The sequence below is a fragment of the Aphis gossypii genome, chromosome 1 (assembly GCF_020184175.1).
Source record: "Aphis gossypii isolate Hap1 chromosome 1, ASM2018417v2, whole genome shotgun sequence".
Taxonomy (NCBI): Eukaryota; Metazoa; Arthropoda; class Insecta; order Hemiptera; family Aphididae; genus Aphis; species Aphis gossypii.
Window position 1 is genome coordinate 18,166,966 of NC_065530.1, and position 15,556 is coordinate 18,182,521.

General features: G+C 30.1%; 1 protein-coding gene and 2 long non-coding RNA genes across 6 annotated transcripts; 2 read left to right on the forward strand and 1 right to left on the reverse strand.

Moving 5' to 3' along the window:
• The first annotated feature begins 3,415 nt into the window (after positions 1-3,415).
• On the forward strand, positions 3,416-8,167 carry LOC126549108 (uncharacterized). Of its 4 annotated transcripts, none has more exons than XR_007603261.1 (9): positions 3,416-4,401; positions 4,500-4,708; positions 4,805-4,899; positions 5,029-5,222; positions 5,286-5,479; positions 5,538-5,594; positions 6,007-6,300; positions 7,563-7,883; positions 7,962-8,167. It is a non-coding gene; the product is annotated as an uncharacterized LOC126549108 (long non-coding RNA). The 4 variants fall into 4 exon arrangements; XR_007603262.1 differs by having other exon boundaries at positions 7,617-7,883; XR_007603260.1 differs by having other exon boundaries at positions 6,032-6,300; positions 7,583-7,883; positions 7,962-8,157.
• Positions 8,168-11,393: 3,226 nt separating this feature from the next.
• On the forward strand, positions 11,394-14,317 carry LOC114124661 (uncharacterized). Its single transcript, XM_027987981.2, has 3 exons — positions 11,394-11,524; positions 12,378-12,726; positions 13,719-14,317. Exons 1-3 carry the CDS (start codon positions 11,516-11,518, stop codon positions 13,994-13,996), a joined length of 636 nt encoding a protein of 211 aa, XP_027843782.2. The 5' UTR covers positions 11,394-11,515; the 3' UTR covers positions 13,997-14,317.
• LOC114124662 (uncharacterized) lies at positions 12,583-13,874 on the reverse strand. Its single transcript, XR_003592464.2, has 3 exons — positions 13,664-13,874; positions 13,413-13,579; positions 12,583-12,723 (listed from the first exon to the last, which is right to left on the reverse strand). It is a non-coding gene; the product is annotated as an uncharacterized LOC114124662 (long non-coding RNA).
• Positions 14,318-15,556: the final 1,239 nt, after the last annotated feature.

Below are 15,556 nucleotides of genomic sequence, written 5' to 3' on the forward strand. Positions count from 1 at the left end.
GATAACGGAGTTTAGTAATTCGTTGCCGACGTACGAACCGGTGGATGAAGTGCAAAGTCAGCAGTCCTCATGTACGTCGACAAAAGAAGTAATAGCATCTGATGATACCGCCGAAAGTGAAGGCGATGGAATAGAGACAGTCACAATGGCCGAGATTAAGCCAGCAGAACAATCAGAAGACTATCCAAATACACGGCAAAAGTCGTTTCTTAAACGACTGGGAAAGCGACTGCTACAGATTGGTAGAAGGTTGTGCTGCTGCTATTGTAGTAAACTCGACTGACTTCGATAAGACAAGAGATAAGTATAATTATTTTTTATTGTCATGCATTAATACTCTTTTGTATATTATGATAACTCAGTGCCGTTACTAGCTTTATGTGCGCTCTTAGCAACCAATATTATAAATTTATAATGAATTATTTATTTTATATCACTATTAAACCGGTCTGGTTAGGACAGCGTTTTACACCTAAAAGGAGTTTTTCCGGGCAACGCCGGGTAATTCAGCTAGTAGTATAATATAATACATAATATTATTATAAATCGAGAAAGCGTCGTTACGTAGTTAATAATTATAGGCATAATATATTTTGTTATTGCATATAAATTGGTATTTCAGTTGAATAGGTAATATTTGTTTTTAATTAAATTTATAGAATGTCTAGGAAAAAATCTGGACATGAGTTCCGTAAATTAAGAAAAGAAAAAGAAAAAACGATCGTTTACTTTCAATAAATATGAAAAATTGGTTAATTTCATCTACCCTTTCTGTAAATAATGAACTAAAAAGAAACGAAAACAAAAATAAAAATAATATTAATGAAGCAGAACAAAACGACCAATCTTTATTAAATTTTAATACAAGTCCTCTTATTAGCCCTGAAATTCCAGAAATTTGATCAATATTGTCTATTAATTGTGGGCCATTTTCTATTATATGAAGTCTAACTGTATCTGTAATTATTGGCCATTTTACTGGATTGGTAAGGTCAAAAGTACTTTGAGATATATTTGTTTTGTTTATATCTATATCACATAACATATTTTATGTATACATTAAATTTTAATACAAGTCCTCTTATTAGCACTGAAATTCCAGAAATTCAATATGAAAATATGTTATGTGATTGAGATATATTTGTTTTGTTTATATTTATATCTATATAATATAAGTACTTTTGACCTTACCAATCCAGTAAAATGGCCAATAATTACAGATACAGTTAGACTTCATATAATAGAAAATGGCCCACAATTAATAGACAATATTGATCAAATTTCTGGAATTTCAGGGCTAATAAAAGGACTTGTATTAAAATTTAATAAAGATTGGTCGTTTTGTTCTTCTTCATTAATATTATTTTTATTTTTGTTTTCGTTTCTTTTTAGTTCATTATTTACAGAAAGGGTAGATGAAATTCACCAATTTTTCATATTTATTGAAAGTATACGATCGTTTTTTCTTTTTCTTTTCTTAATTTACGGAAGTCATGTCCAGATTTTTTCCTAGACATTCTATAAATTTAATTAAAAACAAATATTACCTATTCAACTGAAATAATAATTTATATGCAATAACAAAATTAATTATGCCTATAATTATTATAATAATATAATATTATTATAATTATTAAAATTATTATTATCACGTAACGACACTTTCTCGATTTATAATAATATTATGTATTATATTATATTATACTACTAGCTGAATTACCCGGCGTTGCCCGGAAAAACTCCTTTTAGGTGTAAAACGCTATAGAAGCGTTGTCGAAAAGAATAATGTCTTTTTAAATGTAAATTATATAATATTAAATTTATAGCCACATGTGTAATTATATGGGTAATATTGTTGAGTGCTATACGGGGTGATTTTTTTTATCAAACAACACTCATTATTTCCAAAAGTATTCATTTTTTTGAAAATATTTTTTTACATAGTTTCTAATTGTTAAAAAAACAACGTTTTTATAAAAAATTATATTTTTAAATATTTTTTATCCTTATAATTTTTTAAGTTTTTTACTTTTTTGAATGACAACATAGATTTTTAATTTCATACTCCAAAGTAGAATAATTTTCTGAGTAATTCGATACATAATAATCAAATTTAGGGTGAGTAGTTTATGAGTTATACATATTTAAAGTTTAGCTGCGCGAAGTGGAGTGGTACGGGGTTACCCCGCAAAATGTTTGTCCACTACTCCGCGCTTGTCAAAACTTTGAATAAGTATAACTCATAAACTATTCACCCTAAATTCGATTTTTATGTATCGAAATACTCAAAAAATTATTCTGCTTTGGAGTATGAAATTAAAAAACTATGTTGTTATTCAAAAAAGTAAAAAACTTAAAAAATTATAAGGATAAAAAATATTTAAAAATATAATTTTTTTTATAAAAATGTTGTTTTTTTAACAATTTGAAACTATGTAAAAAAATATTTTCAAAAACATGAATACTTTTGGAAATAATGAGTGTTGTTTGATAAAATAATCACCCTGTATATTTGTTATGCTTAATCAATTGTTTTTGCTTTTTTTTTTATAATTATCCGGCTTCATCCGTGTGTATATTTTTTTTCATATTTACTATATTATTTTAAAATTTTATGGGTAACATTGCTGTGTGCTAACTATTTTTTTATGCAAAGTCGTTTTCGCATTTTTTATAGTACCTCCTTGTATACAATATTTTTGGTTCTTCCTTCGGGAGACAGTATTACCAGACTATCAGGAGAGCTTACGCGTGAACAGGCTACGTATAATTGGTCATGGGAGAAAGAGTAATTTCTTAAATCCACTCCTGCCACTTTCAAAAACTGTCCTTGCGCTTTGTTAATTGTCATGGCAAAACATACCTTTACGGGAAACTATAGCCGTTTGAATTGAAAGTGGTAGTCAGATGGAATTAAAGGTATTCTTGGTAGAAAAACTGTTTCTCTCATACCGCAGCCCTGTAAAGATAGCTGCTTCAATTACATTTTTATATAAGGTCTTAACCCACAGTCATGTATGAGCCATTACAAAGTTTTGGAGATATAAGGTTACTCAATAGCATTATTGGAGCTCCAATTTTCAAACATAGGTTGTGAGGTGGAATTCCTGGTTACAAACGTGTAAACAAAGAGTTCTTACAAACGTGGCATACCATACGTATTACGTATAGCACAACATTCTACCATTTTTTTAGCAGTCGCCTCTCCAGTCGTTTAAGAAACGACTTGCTGGATATTTGGATATTCTTCTGGTTGTTCTGCTGACCATTGTGTCTGTCTCTATTCCATGGTCTTCATTTTCAGTGGTATTATCGTAGGCTATAACCTCTAATGTCGATATACACGAGTACTGCTGACTTTGTACTATATCTGTCGGTTCGAACACCGGCAATGAATAACGGAACTCCGTTATCTGTTCGATGATCATTTCGGTAGTTGGTGTGGTGTTAATGGTTCGACATCACCGAGGATCGGACTTACACAACCAAAAATTCTTATTTGGGCAGTACTACTGCCGCCGAAAAAATACGTCGAAACAATGTCCGTATTACACCGCAGAAAAGTCACCGTCATTGAAAGTCATTGAGTTCCGTACAACCGACGCACGTAACGCATTGGCTAGTTCTATTGAACTCCCAAGACACAATGGTATTTTTGGTAAATTGCTTTCTGTTACCTATTTCACCGTCGAACAACGAAGTCGATGAATTATCTGCAACGAGCTAAGGAAAAAGTACCGTCATCACTCATCGAAAACTTGAACGAAGTGCGAATAGCTGTTGCTCATAGAGTATTGGGAATTTCGTCGAACAGATCGATGTTACTTTACGTCATGCAAATATTACGATTTGTGATCTGTGGTATCGAAATCTCAATGTGTATCACAGATTTAATTTACAGCTGTAGTACTATCACGTTTTCAACATGTCATAGAATCGGTATGATGAATTCAGCGTTCACATGAGGTTCTGATTCGTTTGTCAAACATACTGATTCCGTCGGAAGGCAATTAACGTTAACTTCATCAAAAGACAACGCGTTAGAAGATTCGTTAACATTGCATCCAGAACAAATAGCTGACATTGGTAACACGTCTGCTGCTCGTGAAGCTTCGTTAACATTGGTTTCAGAACAAATAACCGGCATTGGTAACATTCCTGCTGCTCGTGAAGCTCGGCGAGTAATTGCAAGAATTCGACTTCTTCTTGCGACAAGACAAATATCCCTTCTTTATCCATTTCAAAGTAAGAAAATAATATGACAAATAACCGGCATTGGTAACTTTGCATTCAATTGGAATTATAATGTACTTCACCTATTGCACCAAAAAATGATGTAAGCTTGTTTGTTAATCGAAACTCATCTGACATCGAGAAGCATGCAGCGAATGCATATTATAGGTACATTTATACGAGTCGAGTACTCATTATGTTATATATTTTATTTACATTTTTTATATTATAGCATTATCATACTATATTATTATAAATTATTTTAGATGTAGACAAATTTATGGCCACCGCCATCGAATTATTAACTTCCACTGTTAAAACAACATGACAAATGGAAAATAAAATTTCTGTACCGATGGTTATTCTAAAAAATTAGAAGGGGCTTTCTGCAAGTACCTATTACATAGTGTTCGCTGGAACAGGTGGTATTGGTAGTCAGACTTTAGGCTTTCAAAATTGGAAAAATGCTTTAGAAGTAATTAATTTAATTATAAATACTTAAATATTATTTATTTTTTTTTTATAATTTTATCTTGATTTATATCAATTTATAACTTCAATTAACTAATAGGTATTTGAAAAACATAATGAACACAACGGTGAAAACTTTTTAAAATTATTTTCAAAAATCCAACCAAATATTATTTAAGTTTTGGATGATCAAAGGTATTCAATAAATATTATTTAAAAACTTAATGTATTATTGGATAATGTATTTCAATATTACATTATACAGTTATAGTATAAATTACATTAATGTTTATTACTATTATTAATATGTAATTTTACATTTAGATTGAAACAAAAGAAACAAAATAGATCCAATATTCTTCCAATCATAAAATGTGTCATTCTTTGTGGAAGAAAGAAACTTTCCCAACGCGGGCATAGAGATTTTGTTTCAATTTGTTAAAAAAAAAAAAATTAAAATTAACAATCAAACATCAAATATCAACGAAGAATTTAATTAATTGTTTGAAGAAGCCGAAGTGAATATTTATAAAATTTGATTCAACAAATAACTATCTAATTTTACTAAAATTGTATTTTAGAAAATGGTCAATAACCTAAACATCAGTATACCAGTAAAACATTTAAATAAAAGAAGTACACATAGAGGCATAGAACTAATCTCAATGTTAAAGATGCTAATGGGTACTATCGTATAACAGTAGCTATACTATACATAGATTCTTTTATTCAACAGTTAAATGAGCGATTTTATGCCATAAAAATATATTTTAAGGTTAGTTACTTAATTAATTTTTTTATTGTTAGGTACTTATTTTAAGTATTTTTTTCAGGATTTCAGAGTTCATATTCAAACGACTTTGGTGAACATGTTACATTTTATCTTGATAGTAACAAAAAAAAAAATAAAAAATTTTTTTAAAAACACACTTTTCTATAAAAACATATTTAAAAAAAAAAAATTTTAAAATTGCACTAAAAAGACACTTAAAATAATACTTAAAAATAATAAAAAATTTAAAAGTGTATGGTGCTCTTACACTTGATATATACTCCCAGTCTCTATCTTATAAACAGGATTGAACAAAGAAGTGTATGTGAGACTTTGCTCGGCTTAAAATGTTTTGTATGATGCACCACACACTTTTAAATTTTTCATCAATAAATTTTTTATTACTTTTAAGTATTTTTAAGTATTATCTTAAATGTCTTTTTAGTGCAATTTTAAAATATTTTTTTTAAATATGTTTTTATAGAAAAGTGTGTTTTTAAAAAATTAAATCCAAAGTGTCAACGTTACAGGATATCTTTCCCGTTATTTTTGAAGCGTCCAATCCTTCGATACGAAGTCCATCGAGGCTCCGAACTCTGCTAATGATGACGTACGCTTGACCTTGTACGAATAGTTTCTGTCCCAAGTAAACAACAATATAATCGACTGTGATGCCCTGCATTTTATGGGCTGTTGAAGCCGATGATAATATTAAAGGCAGCAACGGCGCTCGGCAGTTCCATAACTGAATTTTGCTGGAAATTGTATTGATTTTGGTTTGATCAGGTGGATCCCAACCACGCCAAAATCCACCATTACGTCCGGTAAGTCCTGCTTGTAAATTTGACCTCTGCGGAAGCCGCCAGCCCATTTCAGTTCCGTTACAATACCTATTGCCCCATTGACCAAGCCTTTTTGTACATCGATGTTAGATCGCAGCATCACTTTTGCTCCCACAAATATTACCAGCTCTCTCGGCAATCCTCCGGTCTTGTTGATGTCATCCGATATGACGGTGTCGATTGAATTTTTTAGCGGCCTAGTGGCATCGACCAAAGAATCTTGAGCTCGAATGGTAAACATTTTGACATTTTTTTCTCGAAAGTATTGTAGTACTTTATTATTGTGGGCTCCACTTGCTTGTTGGTCGGGTAAATACGTATAGCTTTCTCTACAGAAAATTCCCCTCCGTCTCTGTACTAACCCGGCTCATCAACACGGACATGTGACTTGTCGTTAGCTCTCCAATTTGCAGCGCATTGAGGACGTCAATGAAAGTTGTATCAAGAAACATATTGAATGTCGTTCGCATTCTAGTCTAGCCTCGCGTTCCTCCACAGACTCAGTTTCACGTTGCTGCGAATGTTGCTGGCGATCGGACAGTAAGCGAGTTTCTCGTTCTGCGAGGCTTTCATTGGCACGATGTTGTACGATTGATTGTCGTATAGTCTCCAAGCGAGCTTCTCGTTCTTCCAGGCTCTCATTTGCACGTTGCAGTGAATGTCGCTTTTGATCGAGTTGTAATCGTTTTTGGCGCTGCTCTGTTGTTTCAGCACTTCTCCATTGCCTCATATATTGGCTGTAAGCATCAAGTCTGATTCGTTTAACAATACGATCTTCATTATCCCTGTTATCACGGTATTTATCACGAGTTTTCTCCAGCCGTCGTTTGCGTTGAGTGGCCGTCTCTCTCATTTTTGCGGATAATTCTCCAGTGTTACATTGTGTTAACCAATTTTTCCGAGTCATTCATAAAATTTATTAATTAATTAATTTATTTATTTATTGTCGTGGGGGCAATCCGTTGCTATACAGGGATCTGCAGCTTGAGCTGTACAGTCTTATTCTGCTGTACCACTGCAGAATCCGTGTAGGGGGGATGCCGGGAGTTCCTCTGCAACGCTGATTTTTTTTTCGGCGAGTAATGGTTAGGTTAACCCGCCTTGACCCAGAGAAACCCTTCGTACCATTACTTCCTCGGAGATGACTTTGCACACCCGTCATCGACTACCTGGAAGTCCGTGTCCCAAAATGACAACGGATTATTGTATTGTCATCCAAGTCCAAGGTCTATACCAATTTTCAGAATTTTTTATCTTCAAACAGTGCCTCAAATCGAGCGCGCAAGATTTGATTACAGACAAACAGACGTGAAAGCGAACTAAAAGTGTGTAAAAATACAGTAATGGCTGAGTTACATTAATTATGGCATGCTTTGTTAAAAAAAAATAAACAATGACCAAAAAATGGTTTAGAAGCTTTGAGACTTTGTAAAAATGAAATACTTCCAAATAATTATCATTTATTAAAAATATTATGTACTCTACCTGTCTCAACAGCGACACCGGAAAAAACATTTTCATGTCTTAAAAGACTGACAAATTATCTGCGTAGCACGGTGATAGAAGTAAACATTATTTCATAATTGAAGCATATTCTTAATTATAATACTTCTTATTTATGTTTAAAATAATATTTTTTTTAGACTAGACTTAATGAATTGACAATACTAGCCGTTCACAAGGAAATTCCAATAATAGCTGAAGAAGTCCTTGATAAATTGGCCAAAAAACCTAGAAAATTAGACATCATTCTTTAAAAAATATGTTATGTATTTATATTATTATATATAATAAATATGTGTTATGTATAATACCTATATTTTATATTATTATATGGATCTATTAAAAAATATAAAGTTAACAACCCCACATAAATAAATCCTGAGCTCGCCTCTAGGTACAATACAGTGGTAATAGTGGTATGTTTAAATTATAATTAACAATTACCTAAAATCTCATCCGAAAATAAATTTTGAAAGAAATTCATAGGCACCCATTTTGGAGAAGACTTACTCCTGGATAATACCAAAACAAAGTTGAATTACAGTAGAACTCGAATTTGATAAAAATTAAAAAACTTTAAAATTTTAAAATTGTAAAACTCATTCGATGAACCGAACGCCAATCAACCAAACTGAGAAAACAAAGAAAAAGTAGACTTTTTTTAGTTTTAAAATATGTCACATATTATAATTTAAAGCTTATTTTGTTTCAATTAAATATTTTAATAAAATTATTTGTTTATGGTTACAAATTTTATATTATATTACATACATATTAATGATAAACACATACATACAATATATTCATACAATTATAGTATAACCTTTGATAAACCTGTCAATCATCCGAATATTTGCTTACACGAACCCCCCTTAACAATGATTAGTTATATTAATATTAATATTATTATATTATATTATTTTATTGTTATATTATTATTATTAATATTAGTTATATTAGTTATATTAGTTATATTACTCTATATTAATTATTATTTATATGTTGAAATTATCTTTTTAAACTAAAATTTAAGATTTTTATTCCCCTTCTCTTCTTAAAATGTTACCTATGGGTGTCAATGGAGGAGTTCAGTACACTTTACCTGTAAAGGTCTAATTTTACACACATATTATTAGTTTCTTAAAAGTTTTGAAATGCATTCTGCTTATGACCAATATATGAAAACTGCTCATAACTTTATAATTTTTACTTTTATAATGCACCAATGATATTCACTTTGCCATCAGAAACCACCCCCGAAATCTGAAATGAAAGCATTATTTCGACAAGTTGAGCTATAAACAGACACAAAAAAAAACACACAGCATTGTAAAATCAATACATTCATCACTTCATTCAGAATCTAAAAAAAAAAAAATAACTGAGCGTTATTCCACAAATACTTTTATGAGGTTTTTTAAAGTTTAAATGTTTAACGAAATACAATATTCGTGCGTAAAATAACGATTTCTCATCAAGTAATTTTTTTATTTTGTTGTACATAATTCAAAAAGGAATCCTTTTTTGCTACAAGTATAAAATTACGATTATGAATTATGATAGCTCAACAATTATAATACAATATAAACTCAGTTAAATCATATTCAAAAAAAAAATTATTATAAGCTGAGATTGATTGAAATTGATTGCTTATTTGTTTCTTATTACCTACTGAAATATTTATTTATTATTAAAATTACGGATAAATAGCCCGCAGTTCAAAGTTAAACAATAACAGTAATGTTATAAATTATAATTTACTATATCCAACAAAATAATACATATCCTAAATCAACATCAATAAAGAAAATGAAAATAAAAATTATGTAACACTCATAAACGTTTACAGTATTATAAATAAAAGTTTAAAAAAATATATTTTAAAACAATTTACAAATATACAGTCATATGAATATAAATAAGTAATAAACTAATAACTATAAATTAATAATTAAGTAGGTAATTTTAGTGAGTACGTATCTAGATATCTATGGATATCTACTAAAAGATTATTAACAGCTTTACTAGTTGATAAAATTAATAATGAATTTTATTCCTGAACTTTGTTCAATATTAATTTTATAAAATAGTGTTATTTCTTGTATAACTATTCTAAACTTGATACTTATTAGATATTACTATTTACTTAATTAATATTAATTTTAAAATGTATAAGTTAATTATAAAAACAAGTTATAGACATTTTACAAACCTCAGAACAAGTCATTAATTTTGTAATGTGTCTTACTATTTTAAATTTTAAACCAATTATGAATGATTAAAATGATTAAATACAATAAGAGCAGCAACATTGGAGCTCTGTAGTTTATCGCTTAATTTCTAAATAAAAAATATAATTGTAATACAATAGATTATGTTGTATACTAGAAGCTTTTTAATAAAATAAAAATTAATTCATACATATTATATTAGAATAAATTGGAATAGAATATTACACAATTGTATACACAATAATCGAATAATTATTACCTAATAAGTAATAACAAATACCTACTATAGATTATGAATCTATAGTATTTGGTAATAACCAAACTTTTTTATCACTAATACTTACGGTTATCATTTTTTATACTTAAATCTAAACTATTTATAATTCATACATGAAATTTGTTTATCCGTAATATTTTAGTCAGATATTTCAATTAATAAACAAATGTAATTTGTTAGTTAGGACAAACATACTCTACAATACCTATGATTAATATAAAAACATAAAAACTTTCTGGATTTTATCTTTTATATGCATAATTTATAATTTAAAAATTATATAATTGTTCATTAATATAATATTATGTTACTTATAATGCTTTATATCTTTAAATATATATAACAATTTATATTATTTACAACACTAAAATACCAAATAAATGTTTAAACCAATGTTTCTTACAGTTCCACAAACAGTAATTTATTATCAAGCCATATTTTTAATCCAAGATGTAGGAATAAATAATTAAAGCCAACAGGCAAAAGTTTTGTATCTAATAGATTTTTTTCTGAATAAGTATCAATTCACAGTTAAACGATATTTAAAAATATTGTAAAATTATTTAATTGACAAAATACTAATAGTTGAAAACTTTCTTAATTTCTATGTTTAATTCATAATTGCAAGTAAAATCTATGCGGAAATTTAAAATTAATGCGCTACCTTAGAAAGTTAATTAAGATCATATGACCTACACATAATAATAATTATCATAAATCGAGTGAATACGGTATTGAGAAAGAAAATTTGGAAACTAGTCCAATGTAATTACACAAATTACACGTGCCACCGTTAACCAACTTAACCTTTTAAGTTATATCCGGTAAGTACTGCAGCATACGGAAAAAACTTGCTGAATTTTATGACTATTTAATGACGTAAAATGGTTTGTGCTCGACGCATATTATATATTTATGTATCCTAATTCGATGATAAATCGATTACTAATTGACGGTGTTTAATATATGATGCAGATAGGTACTTACGGAAGTCAGACAGACTTATAAACCAACAAATGTGGGTGCTAGGGCGTCATTCCGTCCAGACGAAACTGTGAGTCAATCGACACTTGAACTAAAATAATATTATATTATACTATCGTGGGCTTAATACTAAACACAGCCATAATACGGCGGATTATCTAATATCTTGTGTACACGGAACTTGACGTTAAGGACAATAAAAATGACTTCTGTAAGTATAGTGACCCTAGTGCAATATACTTATATATAATTTTAACATATCAAATACATGTATTATAATTTTCCGCAGGATCCTACCAACATTAAAGCCATTATGGTACTCAACTGTCGTTTAATTTTTTTCTTAAATTTAAAATGTATTGCCTATTATTGAACGAATTGATTTTATTTATAATTACTATAAAATAAGTTAAATGGAAAGCGTACCAGGAATAGTATATAATATTATTATAAAACTTTTCGTTCGATTTCTATTGTCATTTCTTACTTTGAAATATTATTTAAAAGATGGGTATTAAAAAATTATAATGATTTTATCAACAAAACGAGTAAAAAACTAACAAAATACTTCAATTTTATAAATACCTACTAGTATACATATTTATAAATCTTAATAAACGTTCACTTCAACCTGTATGCGTTGTCTCAGTTTTTCACATGCATAATTTAGTAAATTGTACGTCCTGAAGAACCTCTTTATGTTTAATATTATTATCTACCTCTTAACTGTTTAAAGAAGATTAAATAATGAATTTATACAGAGTGACTTAATACGTAACATTAATTATTTCAAAATTTTTTTGAAAATATTTCTTTTACGTAATTTTAAGAATTCACAAAACAAATTTTTTCTTTGTTACACAATTGTATATTTTACTATTCTTATCACTTTAAGTTTTTTACTCTTTTAAATGACCGTATTTAAATGCAAACCAATTTAAACGATAAATTACACTTCGCTTTGTTTACCTGCAAACGGCATCTTATGTGTATTATAATAATAATAATATAATTATGTGCTTATACTTAAAATCTAATCGATTAATATTGAAATTTTGATACAGAAATCTATCAAATTCAAGTACACTTTGCTGGTGACATTAGCGTTCACCGGCTGCACGTTAGCTCGACCCGAGGTTCCGACGTCTGCGGTGTCAAAGTCGGCGGCGGAGTCAACACTATCGGCGGGAAATGTGCAGCAGATCCAATCGACGCTCAAAGAAGCCCTTCCGCTGTACAGGATGGCCATGAAGTCGGCGCACAAGGAACATGGCCACGGGAAACTGTCGATCGTCCATCTGATACTAATCATCGGAAAAGTGCTCGCGCCGCTCGTGGGCGCCATCATCGAACCGCTGCTCGTCAACGTGGCTAAAGGCATCACATGGGCGATTACGTACTCGTTGGCAACTGGTAAATAAATACATAATACATTAGATTCGTCCACTGGTTGAAATTTTATCAAAAAAATTATTTTAAACGTGAAGTCAACACGGTTAGTCTAAACACTCTAAAATATCGAATGTTATTTTAGCGCACACACAATTCTGGTATTGGCGTTTGTGGCTCGCTTCTATTTTTATTTATTATTTTATATGAATTTTTTATAAGGAGAAAACTAATATTTTAGATTTTTGTTTTTGACTCTATAATAAGCAACAAAAATACGGACATACCTTTTTTTATAATATATTATGCATAACAAACAATAATTAACTATTACTTTCTTATGAGTATCCATTAAATTAATTAGGTTAATACTTTATAATATATGTATGATACATCGAATTACTAGACTGTAACCGTGAAAATGTTATCTTACTGTATAGATAGTCTATTGTTACATATAGGTACCCTTATTTTCATATTTTACTTGCCTTGCAACATAATTAAATTAATAATAAAATATATACATTACAATACCCTAATTATAGGTACATAAATATAATTATGGTTTTATGAAGGAGTCAGTGACTGAGGAAATATTATCACACAGCCTGACCACAGGACACTCTAAGAAGCATTAGTTAAATAAATTTAAGGATTTTTCAAAGTTGAGAAATATACCTATATACTCTTGCAGCATATATACTACCTACTTGTTCTTATCCAATTGTATGCCTTATTGAAGAAAACATTTTTCCTGACTTATTATTATCTGGACCTTCACCAAGCTCCCATATAGTTGCGACTATATGAGCTTACATAATTACTCCGTGTTTATGCGGCAATTTATCGTGTAGATTTGTCGATGCGCGTACATACTCTGAAATTACATAAAAATATTTTAATACACATCTTTTGAGGACGGAGAAGACGATTTAAAGGTTTAAAAATCGTGTGGACCAACCTAACATTATAATGTAGTATACTGTATAATAATATTGGACCCGTTTTCTTCGCAGGATTCGACAAGCCGCCCAGTTACGAACACTTCGTACCGGCGCTGGAACACCACGGCGGTGGCGATGACGATGACGACGATGGCGCGGAATACGAATCACACAAGCCGGTCAGTTATTCGCTGAAAGAGCTCCCTGGACTGGCGCTACAGCTGACCAGCACCGTGATGGCCGAGTCCGGAGCGGCTCAACCGGCACAGCAAGTCGAGGCCATGGAAAAGGCTGAAAGGAAGCTTGCGGGCCTGCTGTTGCGGGACAATAAACCACCGGCGACACAGTGATCGTTGGCGACCCATCACTCGTATATAGATATTTTTGTCGCATCATAATATTATTATATTAAGTAAACATCGTAAATCACGACGAAAATGTTTCAACAGTCCGTCGTCCGTCATATTTAAACCGAATAAACTTCGAGTCTGTGTACACCATGGAAAATATATTTTATAGTTTCGTTTTTTTTTTCGCTGACTAACGCTAATACCCGGTACCTGATTTAGTGGAGGTACGATGCACCGAGGACTTGTGTTGTCCTAGGTTCTTAACTTTGTTAATTGATAAACTGATACATTATCAAGAAAATAAATACCTATTTTAAGAGATTACTCGCATCCGTTTATTTTAAACTGTATTATGTGAACACTCAGTTCTATACCTACGTGTAACTCTATTAATTCTATATTATCTACATAACTCTATTCAAGTTAACTACATAACTCGGTGGCTGAATTGTAAGCAGAGGCTTAGCTTAATTACACAGCAGTCGTGAAGAAAGAGGAGGTGGATCTAGAGACTTTGTTGGAGGAGGGCAAAACCACGTGTTTTCTGACAAAAACTGATAGCCACCAAGCTGTCTTATTAACTTGAATAGAATATAGGTAGTACTCGTAGATAGGTATAGTTGAAATGTTTCCTGTATTATTAAATAATTACTGCACTAATTTACTTAAAAATAGAAATAGTTTAAGAGGGCCTGTAATAAGTCTATAATATCAGTAGTTGCACACTAGTACTTTAACTTCAGTACTATAGTAATAAGTAATATATGCTATACAATAATACAATATAGGTAATACATTACGTATAGATTTAAATAATTTTCATTTAACATGTTATAACTATCAATAATTATTATTACCTATTCCTTAACAGCACAAACTCCCGAATAATACCAGTTGGACTTCATAAAGGGTATCTTCTATCTAAATACATATTCATAGATATCTCTATGGTTATAGTTCCAATACTCACCTTCAGGTATCCCACAACTTTTCCACTTTACAATCCAATTTTGGATTTTATAAGGACTAATCAAATACCAATTGAATTTCAGGTCTTCAGGACAACACTATTTGAAGTCTAGTGTAGCACCAGTTGGGCTACAATTAATGTATGGTATTTAACCTGAATATTTTCTTCATTAATTATTCAACTATTAACATGCAAAGATTTATAATAGATTCTCATTTAAATTTCTTTGAAATATTAATTTTAACTATAGAATACATATTACTTTCATAATATGTACAATTCGTTTTATTGTAAGTTTTTACTATTAAAAACCAATTGTAAAAATATTTATATGTATATAGAGGTAATATAAAATAATTAGAGTATAAAATATTCTTAGTTTTACGAGTTCAAAAACAAAACAAATATACTAATAGAGACGTTTACCTATTAATAAATTTTTTAATGTACTTACCGATTTTCAGAAATCAGAATTTCAATAAATTCCTTGTCTAAATGGAAAAAATAGGAGTGAGCATGCTTGGCGAGTTACCTTGTACATAACATGATACAGCTGCTTTTGAAATACAAGCAATTTTACTTTAGATTGA